Consider the following 15,713-nt stretch of genomic DNA (forward strand, 5'->3'; position numbering starts at 1 on the left):
TTAATTAATTATAATGAAATGGGAAATTGTTTATGACAGCTGAAAAAAGGAGGTATAGGATCATTTGGATAGTATGACCTATCCAAAAGAAACCAGAAAGATAAAGTGCTAGAAAAAAAAAATAATGTCAAAGCTTCAACAGTAATTAATTATCTCTGGGAGGTAAGATTATGGGTGACTTTGACTATCTTCTGTTTGTTCTCCTACATGACGCATATTTCATAAGAAATGTGTATTTTATAATCATAAAAAGATATAAAAACGGGGCTTCCCTGGTGGCGCAGTGGCTGAGAGTCCGCCTGCAGATGCAGGGGACGCGGGTTTGTGCCCCGGTCCAGGAAGATCCCACGTGCCGTGGAGCGGCTGGGCCCGTGAGCCATGGCCGCTGAGCCTGCGCGTCCGGAGCCTGTGCTCCGCAACGGGAGAGGCCACAACAGAGAGGCCCGCGTACCGCAAAAAAATAGAAAAAAAAGAAAGATATAAAAACAAAATAATTGGTTCCCTTCCACAGTGAAGTAATCTAGGGCTACATGGTGAGAAGCCTAGCTTGGCAGGCATTTCCAGTTGGACCAAGATTTTAACACAACCTGACCAAGCGATACGTGGTATCCATTCTCAGTCTTTGTATCCTGTATGGTACTCATTATACCCCAGGATGTTTAAGGATTTTATTTCTTACTTTTCTGTGAAAGATTTTTTTTAACTCAGCAGATCAGTCTCAAAAAATTGTCTTTCAAGTGCATTTTCCCCCAAAGTCTTATGAAAGGTCACTCTTTATTAATCCCACCTATGACCTTTGCTACTTTTAAATGGCCTTATTTCAGGAAACCATCCCTTCTCTCCTGTGAGACCCAAGAAGTATATATGCTAGTGTCTTTAAAGGAAAAAGAGAGACCAAGTGGCTTTTGCTAGTCTCCAAAGCTAGCTTTACTACATCATCACTTCTTTCATTACAACTGAAATTGAGTCAGAAGGACACCTAATTTTATCTACCATAGCCATTGTTCACTGGGATGGGATTTTAAAAAGCAAACATAAAAAAGAAACTGTTTCCGTGAAAAACAAAAAATATCTTCCAGGAAAGCAGAATGCCTTTTGGGGGCATGGTCACTGCTCTACTCACATCAGCTACATGGTTGCTCTTACAGTGGAGAAGGCTGATGAAAATTGCACAAACTAGGAAGATTTTTAAAGGTTGATAGACTTTCAGTTTTTGAAGGCTCTCTTCAAGGAAGATTTGCAGTAATAAAGTGTGTGTTGTGAACTCCACCCCACCCCCCAAGGAAAACAATTTTATTGCTCAAATGCTTGACTTACCTCGAACTCTAATGGGGATCATTGAAACCTTCTCAGCATAGTCCTCTGAAAATGACTGGCCACTGGGAGGAAGAGGGGGAAAGGCAGTTGCGACAGCCTCAAGTTAAACAGTCACACGCTAAAGTTCTGAGTGGAAAGACGCTGGTAGTAGAAATCTCAGGGTTGAATCAAGCAGTCTGCTGGAACATTCTCTTAGAACCCTGCTATACCTAGCCATGCACAGTTCACATTACCCAGCAAGCCTCCCTCTCCTGGCCATTGTTGAATTCCTGGTGTTCCCCAGAAACATTTACAAATGACTGGTACCATCAGAAAGCAAAGTTTGTTGACAACTCCTGTTGGTTGCTCACTGGTTCTTCATGTCCCGTGTATCCCACAGTTGAGGGGAAAAGCGTTTCTTCGAATTCAGTCACTCACAGAGGCCCTGAGCTGACCTCTGCTTCCATGCTGGCTGGAATAGATCCCACCGAGTAATCTCTCTAGGAAGACCCCAGATCCAGCTGCCATGCATCCCCCCCACACACACCACCACTGCCACCACCACCCAGGCGGGCACGCTGCTCCCCACGCCACAGTCTCCTGCTTGCTTTGTCTCAGCTCCTTTTCATCTGGGATGTTCAGATCCACACAGCCCACTTGTATATAAATGGAAGCTCTCCTCCCGTCTGGCCCCTGCCCTTCATATGGCTCAGCAAGTTAGTGCACTCAGGGATCACTGGTTAGGTGGAAATCTAAATTTACAGACCAGTTTGTTGATTTGTTGGAAGAAAGCAAGATAGAAAGGAGGTTTATCACCATCCCGCAGTCTCTGTGGATTGAGCTGGGGTGGCTGGAGGCAGTTCTCTCTTTCTCCTCTGATCTGCTCAGACCAGCTTGCTTTTATGAAATATCTATTTTTCAATTTACCTTAAAAACAGGCTTTGCATAACTGAGGGAAGTGTTGGCTGATTTCTTGCCAAAATCAGGAAGAGACTCAATAAAGAACAGCAAGCTAGGAGTCCTGTTCTCCTCCAGAACTTGTTAACCCAGTGAAACGAAAACCAGCCATTATTTGGCAGGAAAAAATCAGACCAACATTGAGAGTGACTGGCTGACTAGTCCCTTGTTGCTTAACAGCGTGTCCTCAAAAGAGCAAATGCAGCTTCTGATTTGCAAAGGAGGCCAGGAGGGGCCGGACAGTGGTGGGAAGCCCAGTGTTCAGCCTCTCTTGTACGGGCATTTCACAGTGCTTGAGGGGAGAAGAGTCTGCTTCTGCTGCATTTTGCAGCAGAAAATATCTTGTCAGCTCACCTGTGGACATGATTTTCGAGAGGAATGCTGTTTCTGCCTCCTCGTCCTCCTGGTTCATGTAAAAACTTAAGGTGTATTTTACAACAGTCCTGAATGCTGAAGTGAGGCAGATAGGCCGTAAGGTTCTTTCCTGTTACAGGAAGCATTGTGTGTTCACATTGACCAGTAATTTGAAACCCAGAACACTGCTCTTGCCTAAGTGCAGCGTGAAGTGTTTTGTAAGTCAGGATGTTTGATCTTTGTGCATATCCTCATTTATTTTTCATAGAGTTTCTAGTTATTAACATGAGCTAGAGGACTCTAACTTAACCAATTTCTTATCAACTGATAAAATTCAATCCTTTCCTTGTTAAACTTTAATTGTATTTTTGTTCTCTTTATGAATGGGATAGCCGAAGTCTCAATTCTGAATTACAGTTCCTGACTTTGTATCGCTGTGTAGCTCCCTGCTGCACCGTGTTCCCGCCGGCTACATGTTAAGATGCAATTTTTTTTTTTTTTTTTTTGCGGTACGCGAACCTATCACTGTTGTGGCCTCTCCCGTTGCGGAACACAGGCTCCGGACGCGCAGGCTTAGCGGCCATGGCTCACGGGCCCAGCCGCTCCGCGGCACGTGGAATCTTCCCGGACTGGGGCACAAACCTGCGTCCCACGCATTGGCAGTTGGACTCTCAACCACTGCGCCACCAGGGAAGCCCCAAGATGCAAATTTTTAAATGGAAAATTTAAGACCCCTCCCCAGACTGCCTGAGACTCTGCATTTTAACAAGGTGCATTGTACTGATTAGCTCACATCTAGGTCCAGCCTTCCCTAGGCTTCATCCTGCATCTGCTATATCCTCCTGCAGCTCTCTAATTCCAGACCTTCTATCCAAAGATGTTGTTTCTGTGTGTCCCCTTTTCATTCATCATGATGCTGGTAGCTCTTGTTAATGGGCAGCTTACTAGCATTCCCAATATGATCAATGTTTGAATAAATGGATGTGTGTTTGCTTGTCTGGTTGTTGACATTAATGTTTTGTCTAATATCTCAAAAGATAGCTGTGTTTGTTTGCCTCTCTCCACACTGTGCCTGGGGCAGACGCTGAACTCATACATAGGTGATCATGAAGCATCCAGCATTGTGTCATAATTCATCATTAATATCTTTTTAAACTAAAGCTGAGTTTTCTAAGAGGGAAGGATGAGGAGTCAGGTAGGTAAAATAACCATATTGGGGGTAATCTCATTGACAAGGGAGCTTTGTACTAAAAACCTTACCCCTCCCTTCTTGCCAGAACACGATTGCATTTTTTAATGTATATGGACTATTTTAAAGGTTTCACTCATAATACCTTTACTTTAAAAATGCAACCCCAGCCCCACCATGTGTCTTTTGTTCTTGTTTTGGCATTTTTATTTGTTTCTTTATAGAAAACAAAATGCATTTGATGTCCAGGATACCCAAAATACAAATTAGATTTTTAAATTTTTATGAGAAATATTTTGTTATAAATTGACATAAATACATGGGAAAATGTTGTAATTGTCAATAAAATAAATTCCTTGCATTTTAGTATATGTCATTTTCAAAACGAATTAGAAATAATAGTTCATGGGACTTCCCTGGTGGTGCAGTGGTTAAGACTCCACGCTCCCAATGCAGGGGGCCCGGGTTCCAGCCCTGGTCAGGGAACTAGATCCCACATGCGTGCTGCAACTAAGAGTTCGCATGCCGCAACTAAGGAGCTGGTGAGCTGCAACTAAGGAGCCCCACCACCCACCCCGGTTGCAACAAAGGAGCACACATGCCGCAACTAAGACCTGGCATGACCAAATCAATAAATAAAATATAATAAATAAATAATAGTTCATTATCAGATCAAAATTCCATAAGGATTAAATTAAACAAAGACTACAAAATGTGTTCTGTTGATGGGAATGTAAATTGGTGCAGCCACTATGGAAATAAGTATGGACGTTCCTTAAAAAACTAAAAATAGAACTACTATATGGTCCAGCAATTCCATTCCTGGGTATATATCTGGAAAAAATGAAAACGCTAATTCAAAAAGATACATGCACCCCAGTGTTCATAGAACCACTGTTTACAATTGTCAAGGCATGGAAGCAACCCAAGTGCCCATCAACAGATGAATGGATAAAGAAGATGTGGTGTATATATATGCAATGGAATATTACTCAGCAATAAAAAATGAATTAAATACTGCCACTTGCAGCAACATGGATGGACCTAGATCATATTATGCTTAGTGAAATAAGTCACACAGAGAAAGACAAATACTATATGTTATCACTTATATGTGGAATCTAAAAAATAATACAAATGAATGCATATGCAGAACAGAAACAGACTCACAGATATAGAAAACAAATTTGTGGTTACCAAAGGGGAGAAGGAACGGGGGGAGGGACAAATTAGGGATATGGTATTAACAAACTACTATGTATAAAATAGATAAGCAACAAGGATATACTGTATAACACAGGAAAGTATACCTATTATCTTATAATAACCTATAATGGAATATAATCTGCAAAAATACTGAAACACTATGCTGTACACCTGAAACTAACACAATATTGTAAATCAACTATACTCCAAATTAAAAAATGAAAAAAAAAGTTATAGCGTTCTGTGCCTATACTGAAATAAGCCTTATTAAGGGAGCTTTCTATGAGTACTTTTTCTTAACCGATTCTGTGCTTTCAAGGCACAAAGCTCTTGACAGAAACCATAATGTAGGACCCATCAGGTCCAGGTATCCAACAATAAACATCCCTGGGAAGCCTCTCTCTTTCCCTCAAGCTAGACAATTGGATTCACAGATGTTAAGACACAGGCTTTAGAACTCACAGACCTACCATCAAATCTTACCTGTATCATTTACTATCCGTGCAACTTTGAGCAAGTTACAATTTCCTTAACAAAGGGAGAAGCCATAGCTCCCTCCTATATTTGCTATGAGGATTAAATGCAATAATATGTATAAAACATTTAGAGCAACACTAGCCAGTATTGTTGTTGATTTAGGCTGTACGACAATAACAAAGATGAATTGAGATTGACAGAACCAACATCTTTCTTGCCAAAACAGTATTCTTGAGTTGATTCAGTCAAAAATATATATATATTTTTTTATAAATTTATTTATTTGGCTGCGTTGGATCTTTGTTGCTGCACACGGGCTTCCTCTAGTTGTGGCGAGTAGGGGCTACTCTTCGTTGCGGTGCGCGGGCTTCTTATTGCGGTGGCTTCTCCCGTTGCAGAGCACGGGATCTAGGCACATGGGCTTCCGTGGTTGCTGCTCACGGGCTCTAGAGCGCAGGCTCAGTAGTTGTGGCTCGCGGGCTTAGTTGCTCCGAGGCACGTGGGATCTTCGTGGACCAGGGACCGAACCTGTGTCCCCTGAATTGGCAGGCGTATTCTTAACCGCTGCGCCACCAGGGAAGTCCCCCAAAATACTTTTAATTTGATATAATTGAAGGGCTAGGTCCACCGCTCCTGAAAAACAAATTCTAAGCCATGTCCTTTTTGCAGATAGAAGAGGCAGATGACTGGCTCAGGCATGGAAACCCCTGGGAGAAGGCCCGCCCAGAGTTCATGCTGCCTGTTCACTTCTACGGGAACGTAGAGCACACAGAGGCCGGAACCAAGTGGGTCAACACGCAGGTATTCTGAGAGTCCTCGTGCTGAGCATTGTATAGAGGATGGCACAGCGTGTGACGTGTATGTGGTGTTGAGTATAGTGTGTTGTATATTGAATAATAAAGTATATTTTTATAAATAAATCTGTTACGTCTCTTGGTGAACCCACTCATTTTGGAGACCAGGGAGCTGAGGCCAAGAGAGAAGTGACTTCCCCAAGGTCAAGTGACTTACCAGGGTCATTTTGTCATCCGGTTTATAAGAAATTAATCAATTCTATAATCCCAGCATGCTTAGCTCTCCAGTTTTATATAAAGCTGTTGAAACCAAGATTGAATAAAGTTAAATGTCATTCCTCACCCCACTGCCATATGTACATTGACTTGTAAATTCTAAGGGGTAAATATTTTTCAAGTGAAGTATTTATTCAAAGGATTACCAAAGTTCTTCTTCATTACAAAGTCAAGAAAAACAATGCAAAATATTGCAAAATGCACTCTGTTACTGTGTGCCAAATCACTTCTAGAGAAATAATGCTGGTGTCAGTCCAAGTGTGCTTAATTCACGGCCGTGTATTTATCCTGCCCCCAGACTCGAGTGTTACCCTGCTACTGAACAATTTACTTTTCAGCTCCTCTAGTGGTGGTTTGTGCTTTGCTGTCTTCATATGTCCTGATAAATAACCCCTAACAACTACTGGATCGCACTGTCCAACCACTGGAGGGTCCACTTGAGATATCTGTTTAGTAAATATAGTCTTAGGCCAGAAAAGATGTCTCACTGGCCACTTGAAAAGCTTAAAGAAAATGGTAAAGACCAAGGAAATGCTGTTCTTATATGGCAAAATCAGGAACAAAATTCAGTATCGTAATGCTAAATGCAGTTGGTTTGCGGACTCTAGACCCACGTTATAGTGGACTTCTAAGCTGATGCTTTATTCTGCTAATCCATGCAAGGCTATTCACAGTTCACAAAAGAAAGACTGCTCTTGAAGTTTTTCCTATCTGAACATGATTTTTTCAGCATATGAAATAATGGATTAGAAGCTAAAATAGGTCATTATATATAATAAGGAAGAAACTAATACTGTAATTTCAAGATGTTTCCCTCTATCCACCACCCCCCTTTTATTTTGGTTAAACAATAGACCACAACTGAGTTGCAGTTGATTACAAATATGACCATAAGAACTGCAACAAATCAATTGTTAATATGCCTAAAGAATTCTCACATGTTTTGGGTATTAATCTAGCAAGTATTTGGCGTCTAAAACTTCCAGTGGCTTCTGATCTGTTTAAACGTACGCAGGTTATACTCCCAATCCTGGAAGCATTCTGTTTACTTCATAAGTCCCACTGATGACCTTATGATGACCTGATGATATATTTACAAAGCACCTCTAGACATTTTCATAATACATCCAGAAATTCAATTAGGGAGAGTGTGTTTTTCTGTGCCCACAAAGGCAAGTTTATGGGGCAGATGTAATAAAGGGTGAGCTGACCCACCCTGTGCAGAATTTTATGGACTGACGCCACTGCCTGATCAGCCCCAGATTTGTAGCTAGTGAGGTCAGAGAGCTTGAGGTCAGACCTCATGTATGCCTGCTGTGAAGGCTTCCAGTAAACTGAGTTACTTGTTTCATTTCTTGTGTCAGTTCAGGTCCTCTGGGAAGCAGACAGAAGGGAGAATTAGAAGTACAAGTGATCTATTGCAGAAATGCCTGTGAAAGATAAAGGGAAAGGGGACGGGAGGAGGGGGGAAGTCGTTCAGACTGCAACGCAGGTGTGACACCTGTGAAGAGAGAGAGGGAAAGAAGGACTCTCAGGAAGGAGCCTCACACTGCAGTGCATCTCTGAACAAGTGCCCAGGCTGATGGGACATTGCTCATGAGGGGAGTCCTGGCTCTCATGCTCCCACCACGATGGGAGCATCCCAAAGAAAGCACAGCCTCGTGTGAGCTCTGAGGTGGCAACTTCTCCCTGAAGTTCTCTAAAGGGACCTCCAAGCCATGTGCTTCCCCAGCTGCCTCAATTATGCTTTGAGGGTCAGAAGGACGAGTCATGTTTGGACCCAGACTCAGAGTCCCACTCTGTAAGTGACTTCTCCTGATTGACCACAACTTGCTCTTAGAACTCCAGAGATCTTTATTTCCTAGTAAAAGATATTCACATAAATGTGATTTATTACTCTGTGGTTATGATGTTCATGAAAGCATGACTGAATGTATGTGACTGATTGATACAGGCTAAAGTGTTTCATTCCTTCATAATTCAGCAGACCAAATTAAAGAGATCTGTGGTTAGGTTTCAACACTACCACTGACTATGACCTTGGGTAAGTCACTTCTCTCGCAGCTTCATTCCCCTCATATCCAAAACACCTTAAGTTGCACTAGATGATCTCTAGCATCCTCCAATTCAATCCATCTGTCATTCCCCTTCCTTAGAGCTTGATTCTGATGAGGCAGGGAATAGAAATTTGTCTTCTCCCACATAAATTTTAAATTCATGTGAAACATGGTTCATCTTCCTGTTCTTCTCTATTTCCATGACCGTCACAAATATTGAGCTAAATTTTCCAAAGCTCACCTCTTAGACACATCTCAGCTAATTATCAGCTTATTTGTTAGATCACTAAAATAACTGTTCTTCGTGCAACTTTGAAAAATCCAGCATAGCATTTTAAACATCATATGTAATATTTATCTTCATAAATTTCCTATTCTGCTAATTTTCACCGTATTTGAAATCAGATCATTGAATAGCCTACATGAAACTTATCTTGATTACTGTTTTTTAATGGGTACAGATTCACATTTACCACTTTGCACATCATATTTTGCTATCTTTAGAGCAATGGCTTGATCTTGAAACATGAAAGATCTGTGTCTAGATCAGGGCAAGGGACACAAAGGGAAGTCAGCGTGGAAATGATGTGGAGGACCATCTGGGACCATCTGTCTGGGTCATTCCAGCCATCCATATTGTTCCAAGTGCGAGGAGGACCGACATGGCCCCTAATACCACCTCCAGCCTTGGGACCCTTAGCTTGGTTTAGGGATCATACAGTTTGAGTTGGTGATGGAGCCAGGAACCAAATTCCAGCTGCTGTCTCCCACCTCTGTTCAACCTCCTCCATCCACATGGGTAACAGTAAGTAGCTGCTTTGGTTTCACCCCGCAGGTGGTCCTTGCTCTTCCATATGACACCCCGGTGCCTGGATATCTGAACAACACGGTCAACACTATGCGCCTCTGGTCCGCTCGCGCACCCAATGACTTTAACCTCAGAGACTGTGAGTACAGCGTGGGCTCCCTTTCCTCGTGTGTACCTTTAATCTTTCTGTCCAATAATTAGAGCCAAGTTGCACTGAGTTTCTGATCCAAACTCTTTAGTGACTAAAGCATTATATGGAGCAGGTATGGGGCACATGGCTAAATCAGTCCTTCAGTCTAACCCTCTTAGACTGTCATGTGAATCACAGCATGAAGGTTTGCTGAAATCTCTTTGGAGTTTTAGGAATCCCACATGGTACCCAACAAGCATCAGGTGAGATCAGGGGGCTTCTGAAAACAGTGATTGGCTCGTCTGTTTATTCATTTTTCTAACGTTTCCCTCAGTTAACGTTGGAGACTACATTCAGGCTGTGCTGGACCGGAATCTGGCCGAGAACATCTCCCGGGTCCTCTATCCCAATGATAATGTGAGTGATCAAGCTTGCTTTCTCAGTGGAAACAGAAGCAGCTTATTTCAGAAGCACCTATTCAGTAGCCATAAAGCACATACTTAATATTGGGTTTTTTCCTTCAGTGAGGAATAATCACCATATCTCTTCCTGACTTGTGTAGATTTCCCCTCCCACCCATGTAAGGAAAACAAATTTGTACAATTCATGAAATCAGAATTGGTGTTTCGCCCTTGATTAGTGACCCTGTCACTAATTGGGAGGCTCTGTACATGTATTTCAAAACAAAACCTGGCTATAAAAGATGAGGTGCAGTACAGGTGAAGCACTCCTTCCTTTCCAAACAGAAATTTCATCCACAGCATCAGAAGTCCCTGGAGGTGTCTTGCCTGTCCTCTTCCCCTCACTCATGGGTCTCCTCTGACCCAAGGCAAGGTGGGGTCATGGACCTCAGAATAGACCCAGGAGCAGACACTTGTTTCTTATGCCACTTATTTATCTCATTAAACTTTTTCTTATAGGTGGTCATTCCAAAGTTTACACGAAAAATAACTTAGTTTAAGAAGAAAAAAAAAAACACTTGGAACTGGATCTCAGATGCCTGTTACGGATCTTTTTTTTTTTTGCCGTATGCGGGCCTCTCACTGTTGTGGCCTCTCCCGTTGCGGAGCACAGGCTCTGGACGCGCAGGCTCAGCGGCCATGGCTCACGGGCCCAGCCGCTCCGCAGCATGTGGGATCTTCCCGGACCGGGGCACGAACCCGTGTCCCCTGCATCGGCAGGCGGACTCTCAACCACTGCGCCACCAGGGAAGACCACGTTATGGATTCTTAGTGGGTTAAAACATACTTAGCTCTAACTTCTCCATGAGTAAAATAATTTTCTGGGCGCTATAATGATTTTTTTTTTAAATAATAATCTCAGAAGTAACCAAACTAGTACTCTGCTCCACAAAGATGTCCACAAAACAAGGATCTTGGGGACTAGGACATAAATGATCCTAAGACCAGATGTCCACTTAGTGTTAAACCCATCTCCAAGGAGGATTAAGTGGATTTGCTGCAGTATTTTTAGGAACTTAATGGTATGTGTTATTTTTCCTTTGGGAGAAACGATGTGGCTTCAGTACCTTAAAAGAAATCTGTAACGCAAAAGCAAAAGACTGTTCTGTTTCAAGGTCAATTAAAGTAAGAATCCTTCCAAGACTGGGGCCACACTGCCTAGCCAAACCCAAGCCTGCAGGATTGTTTAACTAGAAGGGGCTTGAAATTCATCCTCCTATCTTCAGTAGGGCCCAAACCTAACTTTACTTGGAAATAATCATCCACAACAATTGATAACACATACTAGGTTAGCATGGGGTGCAAAGTTGACTAAATGCATTGGGCAGAAAAGGTAGCTCTCAGAGTTATGCTTGTTTTTAAGTAGAAGTTGATAAATCTTTTTCGTACTGTAACCACAAGAACAGACTCATTCCCTCTCCCCAACTTGGCCATAGCCCTATTTGTCTGTCTTCCAAGAGTCTCGCCCCCTGTCCTCACTCTGCAACTAATGAGTTTTTTTTTTTCCTTGCTTAAAATTCTTTAAGGCTTTTGCTTACCCCTAAGAGAAGTACAGAATCGTAGGTGTATCTTCATCTATGTGGTCATCAGTTCTGACACATCCTCTGTGATCTTGCCCTAGCAATAGGTCCCAGCTGTAGAGGATTATTTGCCCTGTTCTTTCTAACCTCCATGCTTTGCCCAGGTTTCCTCTGCGTGCAGGGAATACTCTGGCCCTCTGCGCTCACCTCAAATTCCTACTTAGCTTTCAGGGCTCAGATAAAGATATCACCTGAGTATTCAGGTCCCCAAAGTACTGTGTATACACTTAAATACAACATAAATGTTTTTAAAAACTGTCTTGTTTGATTTCAAGCCTTGATTATACATCTGTCTCTCCCCAGTAGTTTGAACTTAACTGAGGTCAGTGATTGTTTAATTAATCATTTATTTCTAGCACATTAAAAATTCCCTAACTCAATAAACATTTAAATTCATTGTGGATGGATTCATGTGCTTTTTTTAGAATAATGATTTCATTATATTTTTTACTATGAAACATGCTATTAGAAAAAGAAATATAAGCAATATAAAAAACTACCAAGTAAAAAAAAAAAATTCCAAATTCTACCACCTATAAATTCCCATTGGTAATATCAATCCAGACAGTTTCCTATTAATGACTTTAAATTTTTCTTTTGGTTTTTAAACTTTTATCAAAGTTGTACCTGCACATAGTTTAAAGAGAAAAGCAGCTCTCTGAGGCTTACTATAAAATCAGTCTCCTACTTCCCACTTCCCCAAAGCAACTACATCCCCTTGCTTTGAATTGCTTTCCTGGATACTTACCTCCATAGTTCTAACAACATGCTGTTACTGCTGCTTCGTGATTTCCTCTTTTTACAATATTGACTCCCCGCTACTGAAGATGAGAGTTTAGCTCCCTTCCTCCCATAGACTTCCACCCCCACCACAAAAACACATTTTCTATGCCCACTCTCTCAACATTAATTACATGGTGATTTGCACTAGCTCTTCAGCTAGTGTTTACATTATTATGACACTGTCAGTGCTACAGACAGCTGATCTGTGCACAATACATGTCATCGTCTCTTATTTTTCCTTTCCTTAAAATGTTCTCCTTTCCTGGAGTTAATCATTGTTTTGTTTGTTTGCTTGGTTTTCTGAGTACTTTTCCCTAATTTAGCCTACACTCTACCCCAGTCGTAGAAATTTCCTCTCAATATATTCAGACACCTTAGGTGTTCTGTTGACTCAGTCTTCTTGAAGTCTCTTCTGGATCTCTTCTGGTTGGCTGCTCCGCTGTCATCCTGGGTTCCACGTTTCCCATTGTTCTGAGGACGTCTGTGCTCATATACTCTCGGGGATCATTTGTTTCCAGGATCCCACGTCTTGGTTTGCTCCCTTGTTTTGGTAGTACACATGCCTGGGGCTTCCTAGGAAAGGGTGCAAGTGAGGTCAATTTTTTTGAGACCTTGCATGTTGGAAAATGTCTTTATTTTGCCCTGTCATTGGGAGTTTGCCTGGATACTGAAGACTCAAAGTTTGTTTTTTTTAATCTCCTAGTTGTTGGTGTTGCCGAAAAGTACAGTGCAATTGGATTCTTGATCTTTTGTTTGAATTCTGCTTTTTGCCCCCTTTGAAAGCTTCTAGTCTCCCTCTCCCTCTTCCCCTCCCTCTGTCCCTCTCCAAAACCCCTCTCTCCGAGTGTACTAAAAGTTTTGGGGGGTGTGCTTTGGTGTAAGTCTGCTTTCACTTATCACGCCTGGGTACCCTTTCAGTCTGGGGACACAGGACTACAGCTCTCTGAGAAACAGTCTGGAATTGTTAAACATCCTCAACTGGTTCTTTAGTCTTCTTACCTTTTTTCTTTTATTTATCATCTCTTTGTCTTCCTGCTCACGTTTTGGGCAATCACAACTCTCTCTTCCAGTCTTCCTATTGGGTTTTTCACTTTGGCTGTCATGTTTTAATTTCCAAGTCATCTTTTTTTGCTCTAGATATTTTCTTGAAGCATCTTATTCGTATTTCTTGAATACAATATCTAATCTATCTGAGGATACTGGTAGTATTCTTACAATCATTCTTTTCTCTAATCTCTGTTACCTCTAAGTTGGCTTTTATTATTTTAACATGTTTTAGAAGTTTTTCTTGGCTGTCTAATGGTCCTTAGCTGCCCACTGAAACTTAAGAGAAAGGTACCAACAAGTTTTGGGGAGCTCTGTACACTTGTTTGGGATTTATCTATTTGGTTTCCCTCACCTGTGACCTGCTGGGGCCGCTTCCTGGTGGAGTTCCTCATGTCCATGTCTTTAGGTCCTCCCTCCTGTGCTGGTCGAATTCCCTAGAGAAGACGTTTGCAGCTTCTCTCCTGGTGGAATTAACACTGGCTGCCTGTGTTCTCAAATTCAGTTGGGAGATGAAGACTGAAAGCATCAGTATTCAGTACATAAACTTTCACTGAGCCTCTTCCCCCATTTTTAGTATGGGATGGTACCCCTGCCTCCCACTTTACCTGCTGCCCTCCAGTCCAGAGACCCCTGTTATACCATCTCCAGAGAACAGACCTCCAGCTTCTACCTGAGTTGGCAAAGGAGATTGTCCAGTTGAGGGAATTGGAGAGGAGGTCTGAGGCCAACTGCTTCTTAGGCTCCCCACTAACCTTTTACCCCCTCTTCACCCCTACTTCTGAAGGCACCCAATGCTGACACTTCTTGGGCCTTTTGGGAGCTTCAGTGTACACACTGGGTTGTTCCTTTGGTTTTTCTCCACACCAGGTCAGGATGCAGCTTTCCTGGGTCTTCTGGTTCAGTTTACCATTTATCCATCTGTTTTTCAGCTTCTGAAAAGCTGTTGCCGTTGTCTTCTCTCCATTCCCTTCATCCTTTATCAGTATGCCTTTTTTCAATCCCTTTACTGTCGTTTTAGTGGAGTTTCAGGAGGCTGATGCTTGGCATTCAACCTGCCAGCTTCCACCAGACATCCCATGGGCTTTAGCCTTAAAGTCCCCTGGTAGGGGACGCCACCCATGTTCTGGCCACTCCTAGCAATGTGAGCCCTCTCACTCAGTCTCTCTGGCTTGAAGTTTTTTGAAGGGAAGGAGCTGAGACTGAAGCAGGAGTACTTTGTGGTGGCTGCTACCTTGCAAGATGTCATCCGACGTTTCAAAGCCTCTAAGCTTGGGTCCAGCAGGAGTGCCGGAACTGCGTTCGATGCCTTCCCAGATCAGGCGAGTATTCAGCCTGAAGGCAGGCGGGAACAACTGAGGGCATCAGGACTTCCATCAGATTTACTCCTCTGTCTCCATGCTAAAAAAAATCTGAGTGTCTATATACCAATCAGAAACAGACTCGCAGACATAGAAAACAAGCTTGTGGTTACCAAAGCGGGTGGAGGGAGGCAAACTAGGAGTATGGGATTAACAGATACACACTGCTGTACATAAAATAGATAAGCAACAAGGATTTCCTGTGTAGCACAGGAAATTTACTTACCTATAATGGAAAACAATCTGAGAATATTTATATATAACTGAATCACTATGCTGTACACCTGAAACTAACACAGTATTTTAAATCAACTATACTTCAATTAAAAAAAAAAACTGAGTAGCTGCAGTATACTTAAAGCCTTCAGTAGAGGGCAGACGTTTTGTTTGTGCACGTGTGAGGCACGGATGAGAACAAGGGCCTGGGCCGTCGGTGACCTTCACGTCGGTTTTCCCCTTGCAGGTTGCCATCCAGCTGAACGACACTCACCCTGCGCTCGCCATCCCCGAGCTGATGAGGATTTTTGTGGACATTGAAAAATTGCCCTGGTCCAAGGTCCGGATGCTTTGGCTTCTTTTTCCTTTGACTGGCCAGAATATCTGTGCTTAAGAGATTCTGCCCAAAGCGCCTTTCACAGTGTTTCAAAATAAGTCACTGTTGCTAACTTCCAACAATTAAAGGTAAACTTTGGCCTGGCGCTGACATGTCTCAGCTCTTACTGCTTTACAGGGAGTAAGACTAAGAAATAAATAAACACATTGCTAATGGGACACAGCTCAGTGGCTATATTAAGGCTTATATTGTGTTTGCCATTTTTGTGTCTAAAAGGATTCGAAATTAAACTCTCTAGCCTCAGAATACAGCTAACTGAAGGTGTCTCCACCGATTTTAAACATACTTGGTACTTTCTCAGAACATTACTGAAGTTTTATTCCTCAA

The 15,713-nt window shown here is 42.4% G+C and overlaps 1 protein-coding gene across 1 annotated transcript in view; it reads left to right on the plus strand.

Moving 5' to 3' along the window:
• The window catches only part of PYGL (glycogen phosphorylase L), a 99,671-nt gene that overhangs the window by 13,660 nt on the left and 70,298 nt on the right, over nt 1-15,713 (plus strand). The window contains exons 5-9 of the mRNA XM_060142712.1: nt 6,149-6,280; nt 9,442-9,553; nt 9,879-9,961; nt 14,591-14,734; nt 15,237-15,329. Coding sequence (XP_059998695.1) covers nt 6,149-6,280; nt 9,442-9,553; nt 9,879-9,961; nt 14,591-14,734; nt 15,237-15,329 — 564 coding nt within the window. The remainder of the gene's footprint in view (nt 1-6,148; nt 6,281-9,441; nt 9,554-9,878; nt 9,962-14,590; nt 14,735-15,236; nt 15,330-15,713) is intronic.

This window comes from Lagenorhynchus albirostris, chromosome 1 (genome assembly GCF_949774975.1).
Source record: "Lagenorhynchus albirostris chromosome 1, mLagAlb1.1, whole genome shotgun sequence".
Taxonomy (NCBI): Eukaryota; Metazoa; Chordata; class Mammalia; order Artiodactyla; family Delphinidae; genus Lagenorhynchus; species Lagenorhynchus albirostris.